The 26,712-nt window shown below is 42.8% G+C and overlaps 1 protein-coding gene across 2 annotated transcripts; it reads left to right on the top strand.

The window, feature by feature from the left end:
* The first annotated feature begins 430 nt into the window (after positions 1-430).
* On the top strand, positions 431-25,749 carry UBAC1 (UBA domain containing 1). Of its 2 annotated transcripts, XM_067541806.1 has the most exons (10): positions 431-737; positions 9,420-9,540; positions 11,977-12,050; positions 13,308-13,415; positions 15,220-15,322; positions 16,862-16,970; positions 18,620-18,851; positions 21,939-22,025; positions 22,880-23,018; positions 25,547-25,749. In XM_067541806.1, exons 1-10 carry the CDS (start codon positions 600-602, stop codon positions 25,660-25,662), a joined length of 1,227 nt encoding a protein of 408 aa, XP_067397907.1. In that variant the 5' UTR covers positions 431-599; the 3' UTR covers positions 25,663-25,749. The 2 variants fall into 2 exon arrangements, with proteins under 2 accessions (XP_067397907.1, XP_067397908.1); XM_067541807.1 differs by lacking the exon at positions 22,880-23,018 and having other exon boundaries at positions 25,547-25,720.
* Positions 25,750-26,712: the final 963 nt, after the last annotated feature.

Raw genomic sequence — 26,712 nt, 5'->3', positions numbered from 1 at the left:
GCACTGGGGCCCTGTCAGGAGGGTTGCCAATTTTCATTGGATGTATTCCCGGAGGTTTCATCACATGACATATTCTGTAACTAAAGATTAATCTTTAATTCTTGGAGGGTTGGCGGCCCTAGTCTGGAGAGGGAGGTAGTGGGGGAACCTACCGCTCGGAAAGGCACCTGGGTCCCCACTTCCTGGGTTATGTGAAACGCCACAGACAGCAACGACTGGGGAGGAGAAAACTACAAGTCCCAGAAGGCCGTGTGCGCCCACTTTCGGCGCGGTATGGAAACGACAACTCCCAGAATACAGCGCGGCCCCCTCTTCCCCCCCCCCACGGCTGTGTGGACCTCCCGCCGGAAGCGAGTGAGGTGGGGGAAAAAAACTACAACTCCCAGAATGCAGTGCGGCCTCCCCTCGCTTCCGGTGCTGTGTGGAGGGGCCGGGAGTCGGGAGACTGCAAGGCACGGCGGTGACAGGAGCTGCCCAGGGCGTGTGTGAGGAGCGGGGGCTGCAGAGCGAGGAGCCAGGCCCGGGCCCTGCTCCCTTCCCCGGGCAGCGGCAGCGGCAGGAGCGATGCCCTCGGCCTGGTGAAGGCGGGCGGGGGGGCGATGTTCGTGCAGGAGGAGAAGATCTTTGCCGGGAAGGTGCTGCGGCTCCATGTCTGCTCCATGGAGGGGGCGGAGTGGCTGGAGGAGGTGGCCGAGGACACGACGGTGGAGAAGCTCAAGGAGCGATGCTTAAAGCACGTAAGGGAATCCCCCTCCCCCACCCTCCCCCACCCCGGGCCGCTCTCCCCCTCCCCCACCCCCCTGTCAGGGGCCGCCGGGGCCTGCTGGGTATTTACCTCCACTCTGCAGGTCCCCCCCATCCCCCCACTGCCGCCGCCGCCGCTGCTGGGGTGGGGGGGGGGTCTGCAGAGCACCGGCAATAGGCACTAAGTGTGCAGTGGGGGAGGGGAGCCTCCGTGGTTACCGTCACCCCCCCCCCCACCCGACTGTCTGTAGTCAGCGATGCGGGGTCATCATGGCAGTGCCCTTTACTGCCTTCCCCACCCCCAAAGAAAAGCTCCCTCGGCTGTATTTAGTGGGGGGGGGGGGAGGCCTGGGGAAGGGGCCCTGCCTTACATACACTTGGACTGTATTTAATTGTTCCCGGCCCTGGGTGGGGTGTAATAATTACGTGCATAGTGGGTGCCATTGAAATCTTGAGGCTTAATGCACTATTTGGCCTCTGAGCTTGCTGGCCTAGGGAAATATTGTGGGGTGTAGTAAATATTTCAGATTTCCGTGTTGTCCCCTTCACCTCCTGTACATTTAGAATGGTTTTCTATTCCAGCTCCCTACTTGGCTACTTCGGTAACTGTCCCCCGAAAATTTGAGGTGTGGTGCATTTCTGTGTACAAGAACCTATTTCAGACAGTTTTGAGTTCCTGGGGGGGGGAGGGCAATAAGGTTAATGTGGAAATTGTTCTGTAGCCTTTTAACTATACAAGTTAGGATTCATGGGACCCCATACATACTATGTATTTTTAGCTCTTATACACACGGTATTATATGGGTTGGCAACTGTACCTTGTGAGAAATTGCCAAAGAGGTGTCAGATGATTCCCTATAGCGATTGTAATATTTGGTTGTTTTTTTGTTTTTGTTTCTGTGTTTTCTATATTTCCAGAACAAATATAAAGAACAAGAGTAACAACTACAAGGATTTTTCACCTTTCTCTGTAGCATGGGGCACGGCTCACTTGCTGGTGGATTCTCTGTACCTTAAAGTCTTTAAACATGATTTGAGGACTTTAATAACTCAGTCATAGGTTAGAGGTTTATTACAGGAATGGGTGGGTGAGGTTCTGTGGCCTTCATTGTGCTGGAGGTCAGACTAGATGATCATGTGGGTTCTTTCTGTCCTTAGAGTCTATGAAGTCAGCAGTGGGGCATTTCTCTGTTGGAAGATTACTTTACTTACTACGCCATTACTCCTGAATTGGTGCAATAATGTGGGTTTCGTTTGGGGAAAGAGAACACTCCTTATGTTCTCCCTACCCTCAATCCATTAAGACTTTCGCATGTCTCACAGTCCTTTGCCCTTTAGGAAACTGAGTGCACAGAAGAGAGAATGTGTAAAGGTACCATTGTGGAAATTTGACTGAAACACAGAGGGTTTCTTTATTCTTGTTTGCTTATTTATCATGCATACCTTGTTGGTGGCAGGCTCTGGATCTGTTGTTCACCAGATAAATGGGTCCGTTTGTATGAGGGTCTACTGGACTGAAATTTAAAGGTTGTAATGACTTCTATTTTTCAGTAAAACATGACAAATACCTGTAGGATTTCAGTACCTGAGAATGTGGCCATGATTTGCCACAGAAGATGCAATTCCTGGGCCAAGACCGCATGTTCTAATGGTCTGTACCAGGACCTCCTGAGTTCTAATCTTGGCTCTGACAATGGTTGTGTAACTTATAATTAATTGAGGGTTGCCAGTCCTGGCCCATCACTCAAGGGAGTAAAAAATATTGTCTTGCAAAGTAGTTCTTATCTTCAAAGCATTATAGAAATGTGAAGCTTTGAGTCTCTTTAGTAATAGTATAGTTAAGAGAGCAAGCAGTTATACCAGAAACCTATAAGAATGCTTACATAATTTTAAGTAAAGTGTAAGCAATGTAAAAGATTTTCTCTCTTAGGTGTGTAGGGATTCCATTCCAGTAAGGGTGGCCAGTGGGCTAAATGCAATACACAGAAATCTTATTGTGTGTCCCTTCGCTGTTTATTTTTAAATACGGAACCCTTGGAAGCTGCAGGTCTCAGCATGCAATATTCCAACTTGATCCAAAGGGTCATCTCCTCAGCTTTTAGCATGCTAGGACCTGTAGTCTCCACAGCCACACCTATATTTGAGGAACAAAGAGCTTCATTTTATCCAAGGTAGGCAAGGCCCTAGGTAAGGTACCAAATGCCGTCTTTGGTTGGGCAAATTTAGGATGCCTCTGCATTATAAAATAGGTGTGGGATTGCTGTGTCTTGATAATTCTCCATGGAGAATTATCATGTTTCTGACCTTATTCAGCTCAACTGAGTGATTGAGCACAAGAATGGTGTGAGGATTGTCAAGGCAGGGTAGTACAAAGATTGCATGCATATGTGCAGATCTGAAGAACCTTTAATTTTCAAGGAGCCTAATTGAAGAAGTGTTCGCATGTAATGTGAGTCAGGGCAGAAGACAATTGATAACTTGGCAGAGCTGTTTGATCTCTTTCTGTCTGCTTCTTAGTGGTAATGGTGTGGATTTGCATAACCATTATGGATAATATATAACCTTATGAAGAGGAAAAATGGAAATGGAAAAATCATGACTAGTGATCACAAGCATATTGTAATGAATCTTAGTAGCACCTTCAGATAACTGATGCAGCCACCTTTAATGTGATGCTAATGAATATGTTCCCCAAAGCCCCTACAATCACTATTTCAGTGAGTAGTAGAAAGTAACATTCATTAGATGGTTCTACTTTGGATAAGGAAAGGAGACATACCATTCCCTCCCCCTTCCCTCCCTGGTAGCTTCCAAAAGGTCACTGAGCTCCAAAGTGTCGTTAAGTATTCTGATGTCTTTCCTTAACCAACTCTGCACTCTGATCCAGTGGCCAGCGCTTTATCCCTAATGATCTTTCCTCTTGGAGGGGTTTCTGTAGCAATTGTTTGTCTTTGCCTACAAAACGGAAGTATTGCAGCTGATCGAGCCTTTTCCCCCTGTTCTCTATGAACGAAGGCCCCAGTCCTATAAGCTGCTCTGAATGGGAAGACACCCGCCCCTATGTGGAGCCCCACTGACTTCAGTGTGGGTTCGTGCCATGCTGGACTTGCACATGACAGCTTCCAAGATCAGGACCCGAATTTGCTCAGTTCTGGTTCTGAAACCGGCGAGATTGTTTTGTTTTTTTTAAAGAGACTTTATGAAAAGTCTGTTCAGCCACACACAAGTGGACATACTTACATTGACTTTAGCAGTTAGTAAGTTGGCAGTTAAGGACATGACACTACAATTGTTGCGGACATTTTGGAATAATTCTTCTGAGCAGATGTTAAGCAAACAGTTGAGTACTTGAGTCCAGCATAGAGGATTTGTCACTCTGAAGAGGTGACTCTACACAAAATACAATATTCTCATCATCATGACAGATCCCAAAAGGTGGTCTGGCTGGATGTTCAGTCTATGTCAACCATATGTTCAGTGGCATGATAAGAAAAGACAATGACGACTAGATAGCCCTGGCGTCAGTTTGTAGGTGTGAAGTGCAAATTTTAACAACCCACACTCAGTTGCTGTAACTAGAAAAGCTAAGCAATGGAATTTCAAAGAAAAATTTATTGAAAGTAGAACACACAGACCTCACCCTCTACTTACCTAAAACTTACGCAGTGCTTTTCATTGACAGATCTAGAAGCATTATACGTGAACAAGGATTGTTTTCCCTATTTTACACATGGAGAAACTAAAACACAGAGATTAAAGGCCAAACTTTCAGAAGTGTTCCCTGATTTTGGGTACCCAACTTGAAACATCTTAGGCTTGTTTCTCAGAGATGCTGCACCTTGTCAGCTCCCACGGACTGCAGTTGGATTATTGGGTGCTCAGTGCTTCTTAATGTCATACCCTACTTGTCTGAAGCTGGGCTCCCCAAGACAGAAATTGCTTCTCAAAATTGTGGCTTGGGTAACTTGCATAAGATCATATACTAACTCAATGACAGAGCTGGGAATAGAAAACAAGTCTTCTGATGCATTGTGCTTTAACTGATAGATTTACTGCCTCTAGATGGAACATAATGGCTGGAACAAATTATGGGTTTAGTTGGAAATTTGACTTGGGCTGTGGGTGAGGATTTAAGGGACCAAAGGATGAGTAATGTGTGTTATGTATTTAAATTCTACCTTTGACTCACTGTGCAATCTTAGGCAAGGCTTTTAACCTCTGTGCCTCTCTTTACCCATGTGAAATGGCTACAACAATATTTATCCATGTTACAGGGGCGTCGTGAGACTTAAGTGATACTTGTAAAGTTCTTTGAGCAGCTCAGGCAAAAGGCTCTGTGGAAGTGCAAGGTACCATCAGAGCATCAACAAGAGGATGGGGAGGGGTTTCCCCCACCACACCTTGGGATTCTTTGTGAGGCATGAAGATCTTTTAACCCACTCTGAGTGTAGCAATAGAGAAAGCATCTGCAGACCCTGGGGTGTCACTGCTGTTTTAAAATGGCTTCATTAATCAAAACAAAACAAAAATCTCTCATTGTAGGAAAACAAAAAAATATTCTCTGGCTTGTCTGGATTCCAAGTTCTGGAGATGCCATTTAGTTTACTTGTATGTTCAGAGCCAATTAGACATCTATGAATGATGCTTTATAATCGATCTACATTACAAAGCAGCCTCTCTGCAAATTCCAGTATTAAAAATAAATTCAACCCTTTATGCTGGAATTGGAACAATAAAATAATATGGAACAACTTCCCCTCCCAACATATTCCTTGTATGTAATTATGCAAATGAGCATGAGCAGCTATGGCTTGGCCCACTCAGACCTCCCCTTTCCCTGTATTTCATCAGTTACTATCTTTCCAATACAGGCGCTGATTGTGCTTCTTCCACAGCACTCCCAGTCCTTGCTGATCTGAGGAGCAGCCGCAATCAATCCAAATATCCCCCATATGGCAGTGCTGAGTCATACCCACTAGGCAGCAGAGTCCAGCCCTGTCTTTGTGCTTCTCTTAACTTGGGTGTGGCTGTTCCTTTCTGCCACTTAGGGTACCCCACCCTCCTTCTTGTTGTTTGCCAGCACTCTTCCTGTCCAGAAAAAGGAAAATATTTTCCTTTCCTTCCTTTGGTTGAACTTTAAACCAGTCTGAAATGTAGGGTTTTCACATTTAATGAACTCTTCTGAAGTGGAGGTTTCATGATGTGATCAGTTGGCCACCTAGTGGTCCATAAAGCTGTTTGCTTGAGAGGGTTGGCGGGGGGAGGCCCTGTGGAGAGCTAGCTAGATCATAAGAAGCTGTCTGTCCTTATTTCCTGTGGCACATTATAAGAAGCTAAAAAGACATTAAATGCTACCTTTCCACGTAAGGAATTGCTGTAGTTGTCACAGGATGCTGTATGACTGCAAAGGGAAATGGAAGTTGTCTGCAGTACCAGAAAGGAAGGGGGGTGTCCACAAGACGTTCTTTCTGGTTAGATGTGGTCCACACAAAGGAAAAGTTTGAGAACCCCTGTATAAAGCTCTAGGTTATTGGTGATTCCGGCATTAGATTCCCAGCAATATCTTCTGATCTACCAAGGAAGATAGCAGGCAAATATTAAGGTTGTATACGCACTATTTTGCATGCTCTAAACAAAAATTTAAAGATTAAATGCAACCCTTAGATTCCAAGCAAGAAGTCAGTAGGACACGAAACGTTGCAAAGCTCTACAGTTTAAGCTATTTCCCCTACAGTTATCAGTTCCATGTTCTTTCACTGAGAGCCTTAATCTAATGATTTGGAAAAGTAGCATCCTTATGGTGTCCAGTGGTCAGTGCACCACTGATGGACTGTTCTCATGCATTTTGGATAACTTGTTAGATCAATTTTAGAAGCTTCTGATTGATCCTAGATTCTAATGCAGTCTTTGGCTTTAGATCAGCAGTTAACGTGCTGAAGGACTCTTAAGTCACTGGTATGCAAAGCAGAGCTAAAACTATTTCACTACAGGACTGTTGCTGTGTTAGATGTGTTCAGAAATCATTTAAATCAGGAGCTGAAGACTTGTGATGAAAACTGGTGCATTTTGATGTTAAAGTAAAGGAACAAACAGTTGAGCTCTCTAGTGACCAAGGTGGAGGCAGGGCATATAGCGAGATCATGGATTCTAAAAGCACCCTAAAAACCCTCAGTTAGGTTAATACGAATGTTTACAAAGTACCATTATTAAATGTTTTACTTGGTCTCAGTGAGCTGCCCAGGTGAGATGAGTGACTTCATCAATCTCGTTCGTGGCTTCAGTGATTTTAGTTTCTCCCTTCATGGCTTCAGCTGTTACATTTTCTATTTCCCCTTGAACAAATGAGAAGCCTCTAGATGAACTGATGTAATGTCATTCTGGGAGTCTATCACTGTGGGACAGTGAACCATTCGTGCATGAAGGTGAGTCAGTTCAAGCTGTGGATGGGTTGGTATTTTGTATGGCAATGCTAAAATAGCCAAACAGGGTTAAATTCCAAGTTCCCTTGTAAAGCTCCAGTGGGGTATGTATATTCAGAAGCTAGATACTTAAAATTGTTGAGCTTACCAAAAGCTTAATCCTGTGCAGTCTTTCTTTGATACCCAGACAAAAAAGGCCAGATCCTCCATTGGTGTAGATCAGCATAGCTCCATTGACTTCCGTGGAACTTTGCCAATTTACACTAGCTGTGGACATGACACATAGTCTTAGCTTATATACGTGGTGCTAGGGAATGGTCTTCCATATTCTAATTACATTTTCTTTGAAGAAAGAGGAGAATCCCTAGTTTCGTGTCAGGGTTTGTAAATACACTGGCATTGCTGGACATTGTTATAATCAAACTGCTGACAGCGTTTCTCTCGGTTTCGGAATGAGAATGCAATAACAAATTCTGCAAAAATATCTTCAAATGATCTAGTACCCTACTTCTGTTTTTAACAGTTGGTGCATTTCTAGACACAGACTACTAGGAGAAAAACTAGAGGTACTGTGAATATTTCTCAGAGCAAGAAGAAAAGCTACAGAAAACATTGTGCGGTTTAGTGGTTTACAGACAAAAGGAAGACTTGAGGCTAACTCTGTTATTGATTCCATTAAATGACCCGAGGCAAGACACAAACTCCTCCTACATTTGTGTGTTCCTCTGTACAACAAGGAGTATTTGCAGGTGCTGTGAGCTCCTCTGAAAGGTGCAATAGAAGTGCAAAGTATCACTGCATATGACAGTGTTCGAGCAAATAGAGATTGCTAGGTTAGGCAGAAGACTCGTGCATTTAACGCTCCTTGTGAAGGAGACAGCTACTAGCAGTGTTGCAGCCTTCAGTATTGTGAGAACGTTTTAAAAGCTCAGTTAGTTTTCTTCAGCCTTTTAACTTGAAGGCCAAATTGCTACCCTATGAGCTTTTCCCCAAGTCTCCCTTTTGTCTGTGTATTGGCCCTAGTGCCCAGAGATTTCACCCCTGAGCACAGTGGGATAGAATCTGCTCTTACACCATTGTAAATCCAGTCTGCACGGAGTTATACTGGTATGCTTAAGATCTGAAGCTGGCTCACCGAATGCAGATCTTCATTAACTTCTTCTGTCCTCACCTTAGGTTCTTCTGGAGGCAGCTGCTCAAAAGTCACCTACTAATAGTGAAATTGTTTGTTTGGCCTTAAAGCAATTTTCTTCACAAACTCTATCTATGGGGGTAGGAAATGTTTGCTTTTATTAGTGATAGAAAAATTACATACCATCTGCGTCACCTCAGCCCATGTCCAGTAGCAAACAGTGCGGTTTGCTCTCGAACCGTGACTGCTCCTGGGGTGCTTATACTAAAATGAACATAGGACATTACGTACAGCTCAAAACGTTATTTCTCAATAGTACATATTATTTAAAAATCCATAGACGCTCTGAGGATGTACATTAGGAAGGCAGTGGCTGCTAATGGACTGCTAGCAATTCCAGGTGGGAGGCCTACCACTTTAAAGCAGTATTTCAGCATTGGCCGTATATATTTCATATGAAAAGTCTTAAGGGTTTTTGGACTAATTTGTCATTTTTTAAAGAGGTAGGAACAAAATTAACCCTCTCTGATAATGGTAAAAGAATGGTCCTTCATTATTATGGTTTCCGAATCGCCAGATTAAATACATTCTCATAATAAAATATCATATCTTACCAAATATCTCTACCTGACATTTCTCTGTTTTTTGAGGCATGATCATCTAGCTATTACATGAGTAGCCTACTGACTTCCAAAGGCCCATCCATATTTTAAAGGGCTGCAGGATTTGGTCTTTGAAGTTAGCTGTTTCAAAAAGCTGTTTAGCGCATCAGTCAGCAGGAACCTAGATACTGCATTTTTACCAGCTGTTAATTTTAAAATGATCACTATAATCTGCCTCTCCGCCAGGGCACTTGGTTATGTGGAAAGATACCCACTTGCCTGTTTGCTACCACGCTTTGTGAGTACTGTTACAGCATGACTCAAATCTCAGTTGCTTTAGTGTATATTCTACTCTGTACATTAGCCTCCAGCATATTGTCCTATTACTTAAGCTATTAAGAGACTGGTAAATGCTGGCACAGTTCAAATGTGGAGACTCCTTTCAATACGAGGTGCAGTGATTCATGCAGTAGGCTTATTATTCCTTGTCCTGTGATGCTCAGTATTTATCATTTTCTCTAGTGTGTACCTGGGAGCTTAGAAGATCCAAAAAGCATAACGCATCATAAATTGATCCATGCTACTTCAGAGAAGGTGCTGACAGATACAAAAACAGTCTCGGAGGAAAACATTCAGGATAAAGGTAGGAGAACTTTATGATTAAACCTCATTCATGCGATCATAGCCTGTAAGCCTAGAAACATGAGACTGTATTTAATTATGAGGTGCCTGCCAAACTGTGACCTTCTTACTGTTCTGAGACAAGGACACTGATAAAATGGCTAAAAGGTACAGGAGATAGAAATGTTTAAAAAACACACGATAGTCTACTTTCTGCAACATTCATGGTTTTTTAAAAGAAATAAAAACTTGAATTATACACACAGTAGTTGGAGCCACTGGATGAAATGATATCTTTATTTTGTAAGTCTGTTTTAACATAAACAAAAAAAAAGGAACTGCAGTGGTAATCTGATGACTCTAATAGATTCATACAGTGCACAGCTCTTACCCTTTACAGGATGGTATTAAATAGACCTCTTCATTATGAATGCCACCCATGCAAACTTTTATTTTGGATTGGATTTTTGGATGTTTGGCTTTAAGTAAAAATAAAAGATTCTAAAAGAAAAAATAAGCCACCATTTATCAGATCATATCTCCAAGTCAAATAGTGGGGTTATGTTGCTTTCTGAAATTTATTTCATTGAGTTTTATAGCGCTGTGCACTTACGCTGTGCTTTGTGGATGTAGGTCAGAATGGATCCCTGTTATAACTCACTGTTGCCAATGGAATTGCGCTAAGTGTATATTTGGCCTGTGGAATAAAAATGTAAAAAGCCTTACTGTGAAACAAATGAAGGTCTAAAGGTTAGAACAGTCAGATAACTGGTTTCTGTTCATATTGGGCACTTACATTTTCAGAAATGCCTGTTAATTTAAGCCTCAACCTCCCTGTGTCTCTATCCCCCTCCTGTAAATTGATATATTAATGACCTACATCACAGAGGTACTGGGGACTTAATTAAGCCAATGGTTGTAAAGTGCTTCAAGATCTTTGGAAGAAAAGTGGTTTGTAAGTGCAAAATATTAGTATGAAAAGCCTAAAGGAAAAGTATGTGATGTGGCCTGAGATCTTTCAGACTTAGGCCTTGTCTGCCCAGAAGGTTTGCTCCAGTTATAGCCATTAGTGTGCAGTCACCAGTGCAGATTCCTAATGTAGTCGAAATGAACTGCTCTAAGCTGCCATTTGTTCCCCGGTTTAAGTTAGGGGTAAGGTCCACCACTGCAGTTAGCAGGTTGGCATGTGTATGCTAGTGGTTTGCACTGGTGTAGCTACGCAGGTGGCTGGCATGGCTGTAAGTATGGCAAATCCCCAGTGTAGAGAACACCATAGGTGCTGGTTTGACAGGGAACAGATTGGCAATTATCGTCATGTTCACAAACAGCAGAATCCATTTGAGGGGACTTGGTGCCCACAAGTTGCTCCTTTCCTGGGGGAGAAGAGGGCGAAACTGGGGATTATTAGATTTAATGTGTAGATGAGTTGTAACTAGTGATAAGCCATGTTCTGAAGTCTATTAGAACTGTAAATCGGGGATAACTTCATTGTTTAACTGATGTCAGAATCTGGCTGCAAAGGTCTGACTTTTGATGTGAACATATTAAAATAACCCCTCTCCCAGCAACATCTCAGATGCTGAAAAGTTAGATTTGAAAAATCCTTTCTGTTTTAATCATTTTATTTACTCTTTGCATGTCGCTCACCCTGACCCCTAGAACAGGCAATTTAACTTTGTCAAATGCTTTGTAGTCGGTTTAATTTTTTTTTACTTTTATGCCCTTGTACAAAGGTGCAGCACGTGGATTGCTTGCATTAGCGTAATGCTGGAGTGAATGAGTTGCAAACAGTGAAGGGGAATGTTTAGATCCGAAAATGTTTAAATCGGGAAAATCCTTGAAATTGTGCAAAGAATGCAAACAAAATCCCATTTCTGTTAAAACCTTGTATATACTGGTGCAAACTGGATTTTCCAGAGACCAATGGAGAGAGAGTTTTTGGTATAAAAAAGCTACGTTTAAACTGGCTCGGGCCTTCTTTCTGATCCAGCAGATGGACAGGACCTTCTGTCCATGGGCTCCAACCCTTTTGGAAAGGTTGGAAAAATGTCTGCCTCATAAGAATGAAAAGTGCTTGCTCAGAAAGAGCGGAGCAGTAACTTGTAACTGCTGCCATTGTGCTGTTCCTGGCCCTTGGGGAGAGAGAGGCGCACACAGGGGCTGCTGGCCTTGAGGCAGACGGGCTTGCTGGGGTATCACCATGGGTAGTGGTGGGCTATGCAGCTTTAAAACCCCAGTCAGGAAGGAAGAGATGCAGTTCTCTGCCCAAGAAAGGTGCGTCTGGGAGCCGGAAGCTCTAAGTGGGTGGCCTCGAGGGACAATGGAGGGGAGGATACAGGAGCAGTTACCCTGACACTGTGACATCCTTCATTTTACAGTTAAATTTTGGGTTCTAAACTGCCTGGCAATGGTCCTTTGCATGTTACTTCTAACATATTCCAGTATCTTCTCTTTCTAGATGTCTTGTTGTTGATAAAGAAGCGAGCTCCCCCTCCCCCTCCCAAAATGGCAGAAGTATCCGCAGAGGAAAAAGTGAGTTCGGAAGATTTGTGTGGTTTTTTAGTCTGCATTTTCCCCCTTTTATTGACAACTTGGAGAAGCATAGCCATGGGTGTGCACTATTTATTTATGGAGGCAAATGCATCCATTTAATTAAAGGTGAAATAAATTAATTTCAGGAGAATTCATGTTCCTTTCAAACTTCCCAGAGAATACAATAAGCGTTAGAAGTGTAAATTAACAATGTTTGCCTCAAACAGTTTAGATACACTCCATGGAAATGCCGTAAGGTTGATCTTTGAGTGTCTAAGAACAGAAAAAAATCTATTATTTCAGGTTGTGCCATGTTGCACCTTCAAACAGATCCGCCCTTTAGAAAGCTGTGTCAAGTTGCTCTGTCTAATTTCTATTATTAGCTATTGCTGGTCTCTGGGCCTCTCACCAGGTCTCTAAGGGCATGTCTACACTGGAGCTGGGAGCGAGCTGCCCAGCCTGGGTAGACAGACATGCTAGTGAGACTTGCTGTAGCATGACCAAAATAGCTGTGTGGATGTTGCAGCACCGGCAGGGAGCTCAGACCTGGGGGGTAGAGTGGGCTAGCCTGAGCCCTCCTGGTTCTGCAACATCCACACAGCTCTTTTCAGCACATTAGAGCAAGCACCCCCAACACAAGTCTGTCTACCCAAGCTGGGAGGCTGTCTCCCAGCTCCAGTGTAGACATGCCCTGGGACACGAGCATTGGCCTTGCTAGAACTTCAACTTTATCTCCAACTGAGATAACAGTGGGTTGTTCTGCCCACCCTAAATCTCCCTACTAATTCTGTTCAGAACACAGATACATTTGAAGAGGGTGTCCTACGGTTCTCTGCAGGAAAGGAGCATACACAGTGGTTAGAGCGGGGGACCGGGAGTGGAGAAGCCGGGGTTCTATTCCCTGCCACTTTTGATGACTCAGTTCCCCCTCCCAGTGTCTCAATTTCCCCATCTGTAAAATGGGGATAGTTACATGAAAAGCACTATATGAGCCCATGGAGAATGTGGAAAACTGATTTATTTTTATGAAAAATATGCATGACACAGCAGATCTGATTTGGCCCTATGATTGCAAAGTATTAGTGCTGTTAAGAAATTGCACTGCTAATCTGCTGTTTCTCTAGTCACAAGTTACTATACATCACTTGATTCCCTACAAGAGAATATGAAATTAGTCAGATGTACTATATTTTTTTATTACTGTATACCTGTGGATGACGAATTACACAATCTGATCATGCTTCTTTTTTTGTGTAGAGGAAACAGGAACAGAAAGCTCCCGATAAAGATGCTATTCTCAAAGCAACAGCAAATCTGCCCTCTCGCAATGTAGATCGCACTGTTGCCCACCACAACATGAGGGATGTAAGTATGGTGCTTTTTATCTCATTTAATTTACATGCTAAATCTAGATTTCCTCCCTGATTTAACCCTTCTCTGCTGTATGCATAGGTTAGTTCATCTTGACTTGAAGACTTCACTGAAACTTGGGCCCCTGTCACTTTTTTTTTTTTTTTTTGAAATAAGTGAAAATGTATGGTCCATGTCTCAAGTTAAAAATAATATATTGGGGGGGAAAATAGTACCTAATATACCAGTAGTTTAGGAAATTTAAAACTGAACTTTAAGAATCAAATTAAGTTTTTCCCAGTTTATGCTGTGTTTTACTTCTTGCATTTCTCAATGTGAATGAAAAAGGCTAGTCACTTTCAGGTTCTAATGCACCAGCACAGCATTGCAAAATTTGGCTGAAATATTGCAGGGGGATGTTTTTGTTTTGGGGTTGTTTTTTTCAGAGAAGTGTGATCTTCATTCCCTTGTTTTAGGGCATTCTCTCATACATGGTGATACTGAAACTGTCCTGTATAAAATATTTACCCATCTTGTTCTATGTTTTCCCCCAAAGGAATTTTTTTTTTTTAAAGTACCTAATCTTTAGTCTTAGTGGCTGCCTACGTGGTTCTAATAAAGATCTTAATTGAAAGACCAGTGTGATTACAAACTACAGAAAATAAACTTTTTAAATTCCAAGTTTCTACTTCATTTTGGGTTACACTTGATATTAAGGTTCCGTTTATAATAATGTAATAGAAGTTTTAATAAATGGTTAATCAAATATTAGTCTAACAGGTCAGTGGGTTGCTTATAGACATTTATAATGCTTCATGCTGACATGCTTCAAACCATCTAACATATATTGCTCATGTTTATAACATTCTTACAACACCTATTGATCATTGATTACCCTTTATAAACTATTTATAAATGGAACCTTAACATAAAGTGCGCCTGCATTTTGTTTGTCTGCATAAAATTTTGATTATACATGGAGTTTGAGGCAGTTAGTTTTCCTCTTAACTCTATTTTCAAAGTTTAAAAATGCCCCAGCATTGTGCAGCTTTCAAAATACTGAGATACCTTGCGAGTATATGTCAAATGTGTGTTCAGCAGACACAGTGTGACTTGCTTCTTCATGTCTGAGACTGCCATGTGCATGAAGTAGCAAAAGCATGCCTGCATGGTACCTGCTGTTAAATAGTCAATAAATAAAATATTGAAACTTTTTTTTTAAAGAAAAGTCAAACGTATGTCTTTACCGCTTCCTGTTAATTAAATGAAGCATGGAATACTTAATATGTTTAGAGACCAGTTTGCTCTGTTGTATATGGGATACACCAAAAATGTTTCCAGATGGAGGAAGGGAAGCCATGACACATTGGCATGACAAGTCTCAGAAGAAGCTGGTCTTGATTAGACTGCCGATATTAGGAAGAAAATGACACTAGCTAAGAAAGCTCATCCCTTAATAGAAACAGTGGTTCCCAGTCCTCAACTTTTGCCCACTGACTGCTGTCTGCCCACACAAAACTCCTTACTGGATTGGCCACTGTTTCCATTAAGAAATAAGCTTTCTCAGCTAGTGTCATTTTTTTAATGGAAGAAATAAACAACACTTCCTGCATGGCAATTCTTGCTCTGTGTAGCACTCCACAGGAAGCATGCCAACATATGTCTGATAGGCTACACAGTGAAAGCAAAGCAATAATAAAGCAACTTTCTCTACAGGGGGCAAGGGCATAGCGTACAGACTCTAACAATAGATGTATTAAGTGAAGAGGGCTATTGGGAACTTCCTATCTAAATGTTTTGACAGTTTCCTTTCTTGCAGTTCCAGACAGAGCTCCGGAAGATCTTAGTTTCACTTATAGAAGTTGCGCAGAAATTGCTGGCATTAAACCCAGATGCCGTTGAATTATTTAAGAAGGCAAATGGTAAGAATGTGTCCCTAATGTGTTTTATGGAGCCATGGTTCGACTAGTTTTGTTAAGAAGTACCCAAAAATGTTTGTTCATCCTATTAGGCCGGTAGCCATACCCACCTTGTGCTGTGATTCCTTCGTATCTTCCAAGCTACGCAGAGGTGGGATGGGCCAATACATCAGTGGGACAAGTGCAAAGGAAGGAAGTGCTGTTGGATAGTCAGTAGGTGACACTCTTCCCTATGACTAACCAGTCTCCATTTGATGACGCCAATCTCATACTCCAAGGGACACATGGCTGCAGGAGGTGGCATCTTTTTGATGAGACATAACCAGAACCAGGGTCTTGCCACAGGGTCTCTAGTGACTGAGTTGTCATTTTTCACAAGAACGAGGGTCATAGCCATTTAAGATTCCTGCTTAAATCGTATTTGGCCTCCTAAATACTCCCTATTTAGTTTCAGTTGCGCACAGTATTCAACATCTATTGTGTGATGTTGCTGTGGGCTATAAAAAAGCTGTTGACTTCCACTCCAGGTTGTACACTTCAGTGTCAGGGGAAGCGATCTGGGGTTCAGCCCAGAATCCCATTGAAGTCAATAGCAGAATGCTCATCCAATTGAATTGGGCAGGATTTCACCCCTTGTGTATAGTTGGTGTGTTAGTTTTTGTTTGTAAAGCGCTTTGGGATGAGAGGTATCATGTAAATGTCAAATCATTCCCAGTATAACTCCTGGAAACCTGCACTCAAACTGCAGCTCTAGGGATGGTGAGGAATGATTTAAGGGGGTATAGGGGCACTACAGGGTTTGTCTACCCTGCACAAAAACAAAAACAAAAGTATGTTCTTAACTTCATCTGGCTAACCTGCATTAGCTTACTGGGGTTAAAATAGCAGTGAAGACTTGGCAACTTGTCTTTTAACTTGGGTGAGCAGCTCAAGGTAAGACTATAGAGGACCGTGACGTTGAACTGAAACTGCTAACCTGAGTTAAAAGCTAAGTTGCCTTGTCTTCAGGCTGTTTAATTAAGAACATACTTTATTTCTGATGTAGATTTACCCTGAGTTAAGATTAAATGGAGAAAAGGGAGAATGTAGGCTGAATGTAATGGAAAACTTCCTGACTCTGGGATTTATTAGGGCCTGTTCCCACCAGATTTTTACTCTCAAACAATTCTTTAACATGTAAATAGTCTCATAAAAGTCAGCTGCACTGCTTGTTTGAGTAAGAACTGTTCATGTCTAAAGGCTTGAAGGCTCAGTCCTTAGTGGAATAGACCGCCAAGGGTAGCTAGGAAACCCTCTGCCCATCATTTGAGACATTGAGCACTGTTCTTGACAAAGCCCTGGCAAACATACTGTAGGAACAATCCAGCATCAGCTGAGTTAGGGAGGTCGAACTAAAAGACTAATAGGTTTTTCTCATGACCTCTGATTTGCTAGGGTGGGGAAGGAAAGACTAAGGATTCAAACTTAACAGATATCTTTCCAGATGGAGCAGGGATTTATTTTGTCTTGAAGTCATCACCTGAATCTGTTTTTTGTTGGTAGCCATGTTGGACGAGGACGAGGAAGACCGAGTGGATGAAATAGCCCTGCGACAACTTACAGAAATGGGGTTTCCAGAGAACCGGGCTGTCAAAGCCCTTCGGTTAAACCAGTGAGTATATGCAGCACTCAGCGTATGGGACTGCTAATTACTGAGATTGCTGGTGCACATTATTATTTGGATGATAATGTATTTGTTGTAAGCAGCCTCTTCTCTTGGGCCACCTAACCCAAAACTAGACACAGCACTAGCAGAGGGCACAGCCCTGCTCAGGGCTGAGGTCCATACGTGGGGTCAGATGAGGGAACATTACTCTTCTGCTGTCTGTGCTGGCCTTGTTCTGAGATTAAATGGAGATCTGTGACCTGCAACCTGTATATTTGGCATCATTCATGAGTATTAAATTCATCTACACTCTACTTTTAAAAAAGAAAAAACAGACCCAACCCTTAAATAGCAAAAGAAACGTTTCACGCTGACTTCTAAAATGATTTTAAATTATTCATTTCTGTCCCCACACCCAGATAGTGGTATGAAGGGCTGTACTTTTCTTCTTTGGTTATAAAATTACTTGTGCCAGTCCCATCTTTGGGTTTTCCCTTTCTCTGCTTTCCCCAGGGCACAAATGGGGGAGGGATACGCTGCTACTATCTGAAGCTTCACCGACTTCAGATACCAAACTGAGAGATGAGCCACATCAGATTGTGCAGATATTCAAAATATGATCACAGTGATCTCCTTGGGCTTGGTTCCTTTTCAGTGGAGTTCAAACGTTCATAGACTCTGTTTGTTGGGGCTCACATACTGTTTTGGGCTCCAGGGATAAGTGTGGGGAAAAGAAGGGATGATGTTCACCCAAGTACCATCCACTCCTGATACCAAAATGAGCAGTCACTCACAGTAAATTGTGTAAGTGTGATATGCTCGGCCCTCTCCTTCCTTACATGCTTTGATTGGCAGTGAAACAGTTACCAATGTTGACATTTAAATGATAGTCACTGGTTCTCTGAATTAACGCTCCAGAGAGATGAACAGGGGCAGTTCGCCTCTCTGGGCTATTGTTGCAGGTTCTGTGCAAACTTGGGCAGACATCACTGTAAAATTGTGAAGAGAGAGTTTCTTCACCACTAGAAGGGGAAGAGAGTGACTTTCTATGTTGAAATGAACCTGAGGTTCCGGAGAGCAAGATGACACCCTCAAAAACATATTTAAAAGTACTAGGTTGCTGTGTCAGCCCAATTTGAACCCTGGCTTTCCTCTGTCTCCCCCTCTCTACTCCTTTCACCTATCAGCTCAGGTGAAATTGGTTTGTGGTGTCCGTGGTATTGGAAGGTTGAGTCTGAGATGTTGCACCAAAGTTATTCTGTAACCAAACACAAGGAAAGCATAAAGGAAGCAAATTTGTATTTTGTGACCCCTCAGATGTAAGCTAGCTAGTGATGCTGAAAGCCCTAGGACAAACATACAGGGAATAACATTTTACGTGTCGGCTCTGTCTACCCTGCAGCTGGGAGTAAACCCCCCAGACTCCATTGGCTTGAGTGTAGACGTTGCAGCTTGAGCTCTCAAGCCCACCTGACCCCACTGGTCTGAGCTCAGTTGGCTAGGCAGCATCTTTGCTGGAGCCACAGTGTCCACACTGTTAAGCCAGTGGGAGTCTGTCTAGCTGGGCTGGGAGGCTCGTTCTTAGCAGCAGAGTAGGCGTACCCGTTAAGCTTCGCTGACGCCCCGTAATGATTTCCATTAACTTTGTGTCTCAGTATGTCAGTGACACAGGCCATGGAGTGGTTGATAGAACATGCGGACGACCCCGCAGTTGACGCACCTCTTCCAGGTCAAGCCTCGTTAGAAGCTGCTTCTGAAGCGGGTGCGTCCTCTACTGAAGCAGTTGCTGGTCCTAGTTTGGAAGCTGGTGGGGAAGAGGCCAAGGATGAGCTGACGGAAATATTCAAGAAGATCCGCAGGAAAAGAGAATTTCGTCCTGACCCACGAGTACGTCTTGTCTGTCTTTTACTCTTTACACAGCAAAAGTAATATGAAGGTGACACAGTGGGCTCCAAGTAACTGTGTTTACTAACTATGTGCAACATGCAAGCCTGAATATCGATATCCACTCCTGTTCTGGGTGGGCTCTGGAGGCGTCTGAAACACCAAAACCATGGAGGTCTATTAGAGGACTCTCAAAATATTTAAAGCCATACTATCCAGTACCTATACGCTACAGCCTCTAATACACAGGCATCTAAGGGTATGTCTGCACTGCTGGGGGTTGCGTTGGGCTGCACAGATCCATGCAGCAGGATCGATTGAATGGCCGATGGAGACCGGCACAATCGATTGCGGAAGTGCTCTCCAGTCAAGAAAGTAAATCCACCCTTCCTCTCCCTCCCACAAAGAGTAAGGCTGTGTTGACCAGAGGGCGTTTCCCATCGATGCAGTGCAGTGGAGATGCCACAGTAAGGGAACGTTAGTAAGTTGACGGGAGATACGTAAGCTACGGTATGTAGCTTGCGTATCTCCTGTTGCCGGCCGCTGGCAGTGTAGACCAGGCCTGAATTATTAATACTGTTAGGTCTGCCCCGGTTTTGCAGCTAAACTCTTGACGTAGCTTTTTGTAATCATGACTTGCTGCTGCCACTAATGCCAAAGAAAATAATGCAGTTGTGTATTGGTGAAGAAGGGCCATAGCATATTATTGTGCCCCAAGGACTCCTACTGAAGAAAGATACAAAATAACATTTAAGCTGAATCTTGAGGAGTTTGCAGAAGTGACAGTGAAACATCTTTTCAAACTATTTATCAAAGGCAGATGAGATGTTATAAATACCCTGTACAGAAAGTTGATCCCTTATTGCAGTAGATCAAAAAGCAGACCCGTATGATTATTTCCCCTTAAACTCACCAGGAGGTGCTGTTTAGAATTCAAGATGCATCTACTTTTACCACTAAAGGCTTCCTGAGACTGACAAGATTCATCAACAGCTAATGTTAAGACAGGATAAAATTACTTATGACTGAAAAAGACCTTTTAACATATTCAGATACACAGTTCTAAATATTTAATGTGCACCAGGAGTAAATTGAATTACTAGAACTAGCAAATGCAGGTGACAGCATGTGTTTTATTGCCAGATAACCACAAGCCTTGGATATGGAATGTAAGTTCAAGTTGTAAAACCCAGTCTCCCATCCCCAGCATCCCAGTTATCGGCTATATACCAGATCATAGCTATGTTCTCATAATTTGCATGGGTTGGGAATCCAGCACTGAATTCTACTGTTTTGCACTAGTGGAAATCCAGAGTAACTCCAGTGACCTCTAGACATATAGCAGTGTAGTTAAGAACAGAATTTGGCTTACAGACTCTGCTTTCTTTTTCTTTTAAGTCTGCAATTGTTCCCTTGGGTCTTGCCTCCTTTCTAATATTTCACAACACATTTAAGATTCTGCTTGCTCTTTTCTTACCTTTTTTCATTCTGCTATTAGTAGTCTAATCTAAATCATGATTATTACAGGCAATTAACCTTCTTGAAAAGACCAAGCTTAAATACCTTGTTTGCTGCATTCTTGCCAATCTATATTTCAACTGTGTCCACCATTTAGTGTCCTAATCACTGAATAACTCAGCTCCAGTTTGTCTGTTTGTAAACTGTTTTCTTTCTGTGCTGTGAGGAAGTCACCTACATATGAAATCTCAACTTGCCTACATTGTAGTGATGGAAAGTGGACTAGTTCCAGTTTAATGTTTAGAAATCACTGTTTGTGTAGTACCGTAAATATCTGGAGTATTTGGATTTGTGAGAACAGTTAATAAAGCCCCTTAAACACAGGAGTGAAATCCTGGCCCCACTGAAGTAATGGCAGTTTTTCCATTGACTTTAATGGAGCCAAGTTTTTACCCTTAGGATAGAATCCCACGTTCCTTTTGCCCTGGGCAGACTACATTGTGGCTGGGTTTCCTAAGAGAACTATTCCCAATAGATGTAAGTACCTTTCTACTTTTCTTAGTTTTATTCCTGTTTCCTATTTGTATGCAACTATCTCACCTCTCGAAACAGAGAAATGAACACCAAAATAGCTGAAGAGGGGTACGAAGGGATATTAGAAAGGACTGATGGAAACAGCAGCCATCCTTTTCCTAATTCCAGGGCTTGTGTTGAACCTGAAGGAAACTGCAGGCTACAGCCAAATGCTGCTTAGTTACACAGTTGCAACCTGGTTTGATCCTGTGTAACAGAGCAATATCTATCCCTACAAATGCATAATGGTAAAAGAGGAGTGGAAGTAAGTTGATTCAAAGCAAGTAACTTCTGTCCTTCAGTACAAAACAAGTTAGTTTCAAAACTGGATGTCAAAGTTAAAGCAAACGGTCCCATTTGACATGCAGTTTAAACTCTAACCTACTTCTTAAAAGACTCTATCCTGGCTTCATACCGGTCACAATCCTCTCCTAAATATCACAATCCCTAATCTAAAATTAGTGTCACAGCCTGCAAATGGTACATGTACTATAATTGAACTCCTAATACTATAAAACCTCATTAAAAATAAGGCATTCTGATTTTAACACATCCTTACACAAGCAATTAGGGTGTGTGACCAGAGAGGAGCAAGAAAAGGGAAAAGAACTAGGAGTTCTTCCAGTACTTTTTTGATGTGTAGGAACTAGGTATGGAGAAGTTCACCTCTTGCATGCAGGGGATGCATTTCCATATAAATAATTGCAAACAGGCTACTTGTGGCCTGCTGGTAGACCTTTAAAATCTCTTGAATCTCTGCTAGCCAAAAGTTTGCATCCAATAAAAAGCCTTTTAGAAAAATAATTGAAAGGGAGCATGCTATAGTCTCCTCCATTGCACAGAAAATCCCATTGAGTCCTCTACTGAGGAGAATCTGACAATAAATCTGGTGGGGACTCTTAAAACAGTGACAGTTGCCTTCTGCCTCCTTGCTGTATGTAGAGAAGGAAAAGTTTCTGCATAGAAGGAGAAGGGACAAGATTCATTTCTTGCGTTTGTTGTAGCTGCCATGTACCAAGCAAAATGCTGCTTGTAATAAGCTGTGCATTTCTGATTTAGGCTGTCATTGCCTTGATGGAGATGGGATTTGATGAAAAAGAGGTGATTGATGCACTCAGAGTAAACAACAACCAGCAAAATGCAGCTGTGAGTATGCGCTGTTATTTTTATTCCTAATGACTATGATGATCATTTGCTCAATCGAGAATTCGTGATCACTGAACTGAATGGCGCTTGGTCAGATTTTTAATTCAAACTTGCCCCATGTTACACTGCCTTGCTCTTGGCATCCCAGCTCTTGGCATCCCAGCTATTGGAGTTGACGCAAACATGATTAAATACTGTGCATTTTTGAAACTAGAAATGTACACCATTGGAAAGCAGTCACTTCTGGGCTGGAGAGTGGCCCTCAACCAGCACCCTGGACAATGTTGAGAAAACTGCTTCCAGAGGGGAAATGTTGAGATGGAGATCTTTGGCCAGGGACACCGGTATCAGGTTTTGAGGCTCTCATTTGAAGGACACCTCCTCTTCCCCCCTCCATGCACAGCAAGCTGCAGGAATGCCCAGTTTATCCTCTCCTGAGGGAAGAAGGGCTGAGCTGACCTGGCTGGGATTTTGAGCTCCTGGGAGTTAGATTGATAAACCTCCCCTCTAGCTTTGGATTTGGGAATCCTGCGGAATTTGACAGCCCTGGAGCTTGATCTAGAGGATGTCCCCTTGTGGGTTTGAAAGCCAGAAATCGGCTGCAGCTCTAGTCCAGCTCCCACTCGAGTAATGGGAGCCTGGCAGTTAACTTCCCTGGGAGCAGGACCGAAGTGAATAGCCGTTACTGTGTTAATAGATCTATAGTTTAGTCTGTCAGATTCCACACAGGGATGATAAACTTTGTCTGGGATGTTCTATCTCATGCCTTATTTGTATGAGGGATGGAAGTCTCTTACAAGCTTGCGTTTTAATGGAACTAATTATAAACTTGTCATGCCTGCTGACTTTTACAGTGTGAATGGCTGCTGGGAGACAGGAAGCCATCTCCAGAGGATTTAGATAAGGGAATTGACACCACTAGCCCTCTCTTCCAAGCCATCCTAGAAAACCCAGTGGTACAGTTAGGGCTAACGAATCCCAAAACGCTGTTAGGTAAGTACTGTACTGGCTTCTGACGAATAAGCATTGCTCCACAGTTGCTGACAAACAGAAAATACTCTATTTAAATAAAGCCAAGTGAATAAATGGGGCGGGTGCAGCTCTTCACCTTGTTTTCCTCTTTAGCCAACCTGATGGCTTGTTTTCTAATACTGTGTATGATGCTATATGGGCAGTATGGGTTTTGGAACAATCATGGGACTATCGTAGTTATGACAATCTCTAGGGCAATGATTCCAACCTGGAATGTAATGGCTGCTGGCTGGCTAGAGTCTCCATAGGGCTCTAGGCGATGCTTCACACCCAACTTGGCCAGAGTTTGGCAGGGAAAATGTAAATCTGTGCTTGGTATCCTGGGGGTCCTTAGCTGCAGAAAGTGTGGAAGAGAATGCATGCTGCCGGACAGCTCACTGTAGATGGAGATCTACTCAGTGGGTAGTGGCTGGCTGAGTTTAACTGAACTGAAAGCTGCCAGTTAAGGACTTCTGTGCCTGTCCTGCCAAGGCTGAAGTAACAGCTATGGACACATGCTTCACCCTTTTTGGAGTTTTGCCCTGTAGAGCATCTGTTTTTTCTCGGTCAAAAAGCATCTGTGGCTGGGAAAGCCACCCCACTAACGAGCCGGAAAGAGACTGAAATGTAAATCTGTGGTTGATGCGTTACTTTGAGGAAACTCCACAGAGGGAGGGAGGTGGTGGTAAAAATTTGGTCTTTCTGCAATTTATAAATGTGCTTAATCTTTGGCCTCAATGGTACCTGGATGGTTTATTTAAAGGCATGCTTAGTAGATTGCATGCCAGTTCCTTTACAGTGGATCTTTTGAACACTTGTACACTTACTGTGAAGTTTGGAGGGTTTTAAATAATGCAGGAGCAGAATCCGCCCACCCTCCTTTCTAAACAGGTGGCATCTTCGTTTCAGAGGGGAGGGTTCCATGCTGCAGCCCAGGGTATAAAAATAGAAAATGAAATGTCATTGTACACACGTATAAAGCTTGGATGACCATCAGAGCACGTACTGTTGCTGATGAGACCGCTGCTTATTGCTAGTGCCATGTGTTTTAACATGAATATTTGTATTTAATTAGAAATACCTAGTTATTAAAAATATGATCAAACGTCCTCCTTTAGTTTTTAATCTCTCACTCCTCCCCAAAAGAGGAGGAAGCATGGTCAAGCAGTGAAAGCATGAGAGCTATATTTTATTCTCAGTTCTGCCAGGGAGCTGCTGGGTGACCTTGGTGAATTATTTATAGTCTGCCTTTGAAAGGGATTGAGTACCTACAGCTCTCATTGACTTTATTGGGAGCTGTGGGTGCTTATTGCCATTGGAAAATTGGACCATTTACCTCTATGCCAGAGTTTGCCAGGCTCTTATGTAAATGGTTACACTGCCCTTTAGGGGGACTTCTGAAAAGGTCAGACTTGTGGTTTGTGTGTGTGGCCCATGATGAGTGAGTGTTCCAAATTTCAGGAGTCAAACTCAGTGTCTGTCAGGCACCCTGTCCCGAGCATCTGTAAACTACTGGATTGGATGTTCTTGTTTCCTGCCGTGTTTGCAACCCAAATCTTGCAGCTATGTGCTAGTGCATGAGAACCATATGGTGGCACTGACTTGTCCATTGATCAACCAAGCTGAGTGAAATGCAAAATAAATAAACAAGCATAAACAGTCCCAAGTAAATGAGTGGAATAATCTTTGGATGGAAGGGTTGCTGACACAGGGAAGGAGAACTATTTTTAGGCATTTGGGCCTAGGTCATCGTTTCAAAATCTGCAAATGTAGGGGACCGTTCCCCCTACGCGCATGCGCACACACACCGTGGAATTGGGGTCTGCTGTCTCCATGGCAGTATGCATGCCCTTGACTTCTGTCTAGGGTGAGAGGGCAGCAATGAGGCTGGTGGAGGAAGGAAGCTCATTGACTGGTGGAAGAACATGTTATTTTCCTTTTAGCCCCAGAGAATTTTTCCAGGAAGGAATGATAGTCTTGTGGCCAAGGCACTTAACTGGGACTCAGCAGATTCTAATTCACTTCCTGGCTCTGCCGCAGGCTCCCTGGGCGCTGCAGGGGCATGCCTCTGGTCCTTAGCTTCACCACCTGTAAAATGGGGATGATGATTTCCTTCACGGGGCGTTGGGAGAGAGAACTCATTGCTGGTGGCGTTGAGTTACTGTGGTGATGGGTGCCATAGGAGTACCGAGACAGGACATAGCACAGCTGGCTTTTATACTACCTCATTCCCATCACCACCAATAGCGACGGCCAGGAAGTGTCGCTGGCAGTGCTGCTCCACTACAACTGTGTTGACAGGGAACTTGTGAGGGGAGATGGAGGTTTCTGCATGGGTGGTTCTGGCCTTCCGAGATCCCTCTGTCCTGACCGAGTTGTGGTGATCAAAGCAAGTCATAATTTCTACTGTAATGTAAACTAACGTTTTTATTTTGTAAAACATCCAAAATACTCAATATTTGTCAAATAAAACATCATTGCTGAGTTTTGCCATCTTTTTCTCTTGGCAGCCTTTGAAGATATGCTTGAAAACCCCTTAAACAGCACTCAGTGGATGAATGATCCAGAGACGGGACCTGTCATGCTACAGATCTCTCGAATCTTCCAGACGCTGAACCGCACGTAGAAGGGAATGCCGATCCACTGTGCCACTTCTTGCTGTCTCTAGCTTCACGTTTCCTGAACAAGAGGGAATGTAGATTTTTTTTGGGAGGGGGAGGGAACGGGGGGGTGGAGGAAAAAAAGGGGGACTGTGGGAAGAAGGGAGCAGAGGAAGCAAAATAGCTTTTTGTTGTTTGGATAGGCACCTGTCAAATAAGAGCGTGTGTCGTATGGGCATCCTGAAGTTAATAGCCTTGTGGATTTAGTGTTAGTGGAAGAGGTTTGAAGACTTGTTCTGGGTTTTTTTTTTATTTCAGGTGTTAGGTTGAAAATAAAAGGTGTATCCAAATGCAGGAAAAGGTTTTGTGAAAACAACTAAGCATCTGATTGGCGGAGAAAGTAATATGATGACATTGCCTCACGTTTCAATCTTCTTGCTCAAAAGGCCTGTGACAATAGTTTTACTAACCAGTGGTTATAGCATCTGGTTAGTGTTTACAAAAGGTCACTGACCACTCTCCTAGGATAGTAATCATACTGTTCATCTCTAGACAGTGTTAACTTATGTCTATAGCAAAATATAAAATGCTTTTTAAATTGACACTTAGGAATTAGTTTTTTAAAATAAGTCCAAATGTTGAGAGAACATGGTTTTTATCCAGACTTGTCTGTCTTGCATTATAATTTAAACAGAATAATTCATAGATGGAATTTCTTTAATAAATAGCATCACTTTTTCCTATTTATTTTTTGCATTAGTGTTGTTCCAGTCCTGCACGGCTCATGTGTTTGCAGGAGATGTCACTCAACTAGATTAAAGATGCAGTATCTCTTTTTGCAAAAATGTAACTTGCCATTCAAGCACTTTGATTCTCAAGTGCTACCCTTCATAGGTTTGTCCTGTTTTACTGTATCTTAGTTTGAAAGGTGATATGTTTTCCATTTCCATATGTTTTAGGAAAGGAGGAGTTCTGTGTTGCAGGCCTCTTCCTTTTCAAACTCTGCTTGCAAAGCCAAATGCTACTAATTTGCCTGGGTTTTAATTGAAAGGTTGCCTGCAAATGAAACAAACATC

This window comes from Emydura macquarii, unplaced genomic scaffold (genome assembly GCF_026122565.2).
Source record: "Emydura macquarii macquarii isolate MOO-44397 ecotype Brisbane River unplaced genomic scaffold, CSIRO-AGI_Emac_v2 contig_691, whole genome shotgun sequence".
Lineage (NCBI taxonomy): Eukaryota > Metazoa > Chordata > Testudines > Chelidae > Emydura > Emydura macquarii.
Note: the sequence above shows the minus strand (reverse complement) of the source record. Positions and strands in the feature narration are given on the sequence as shown.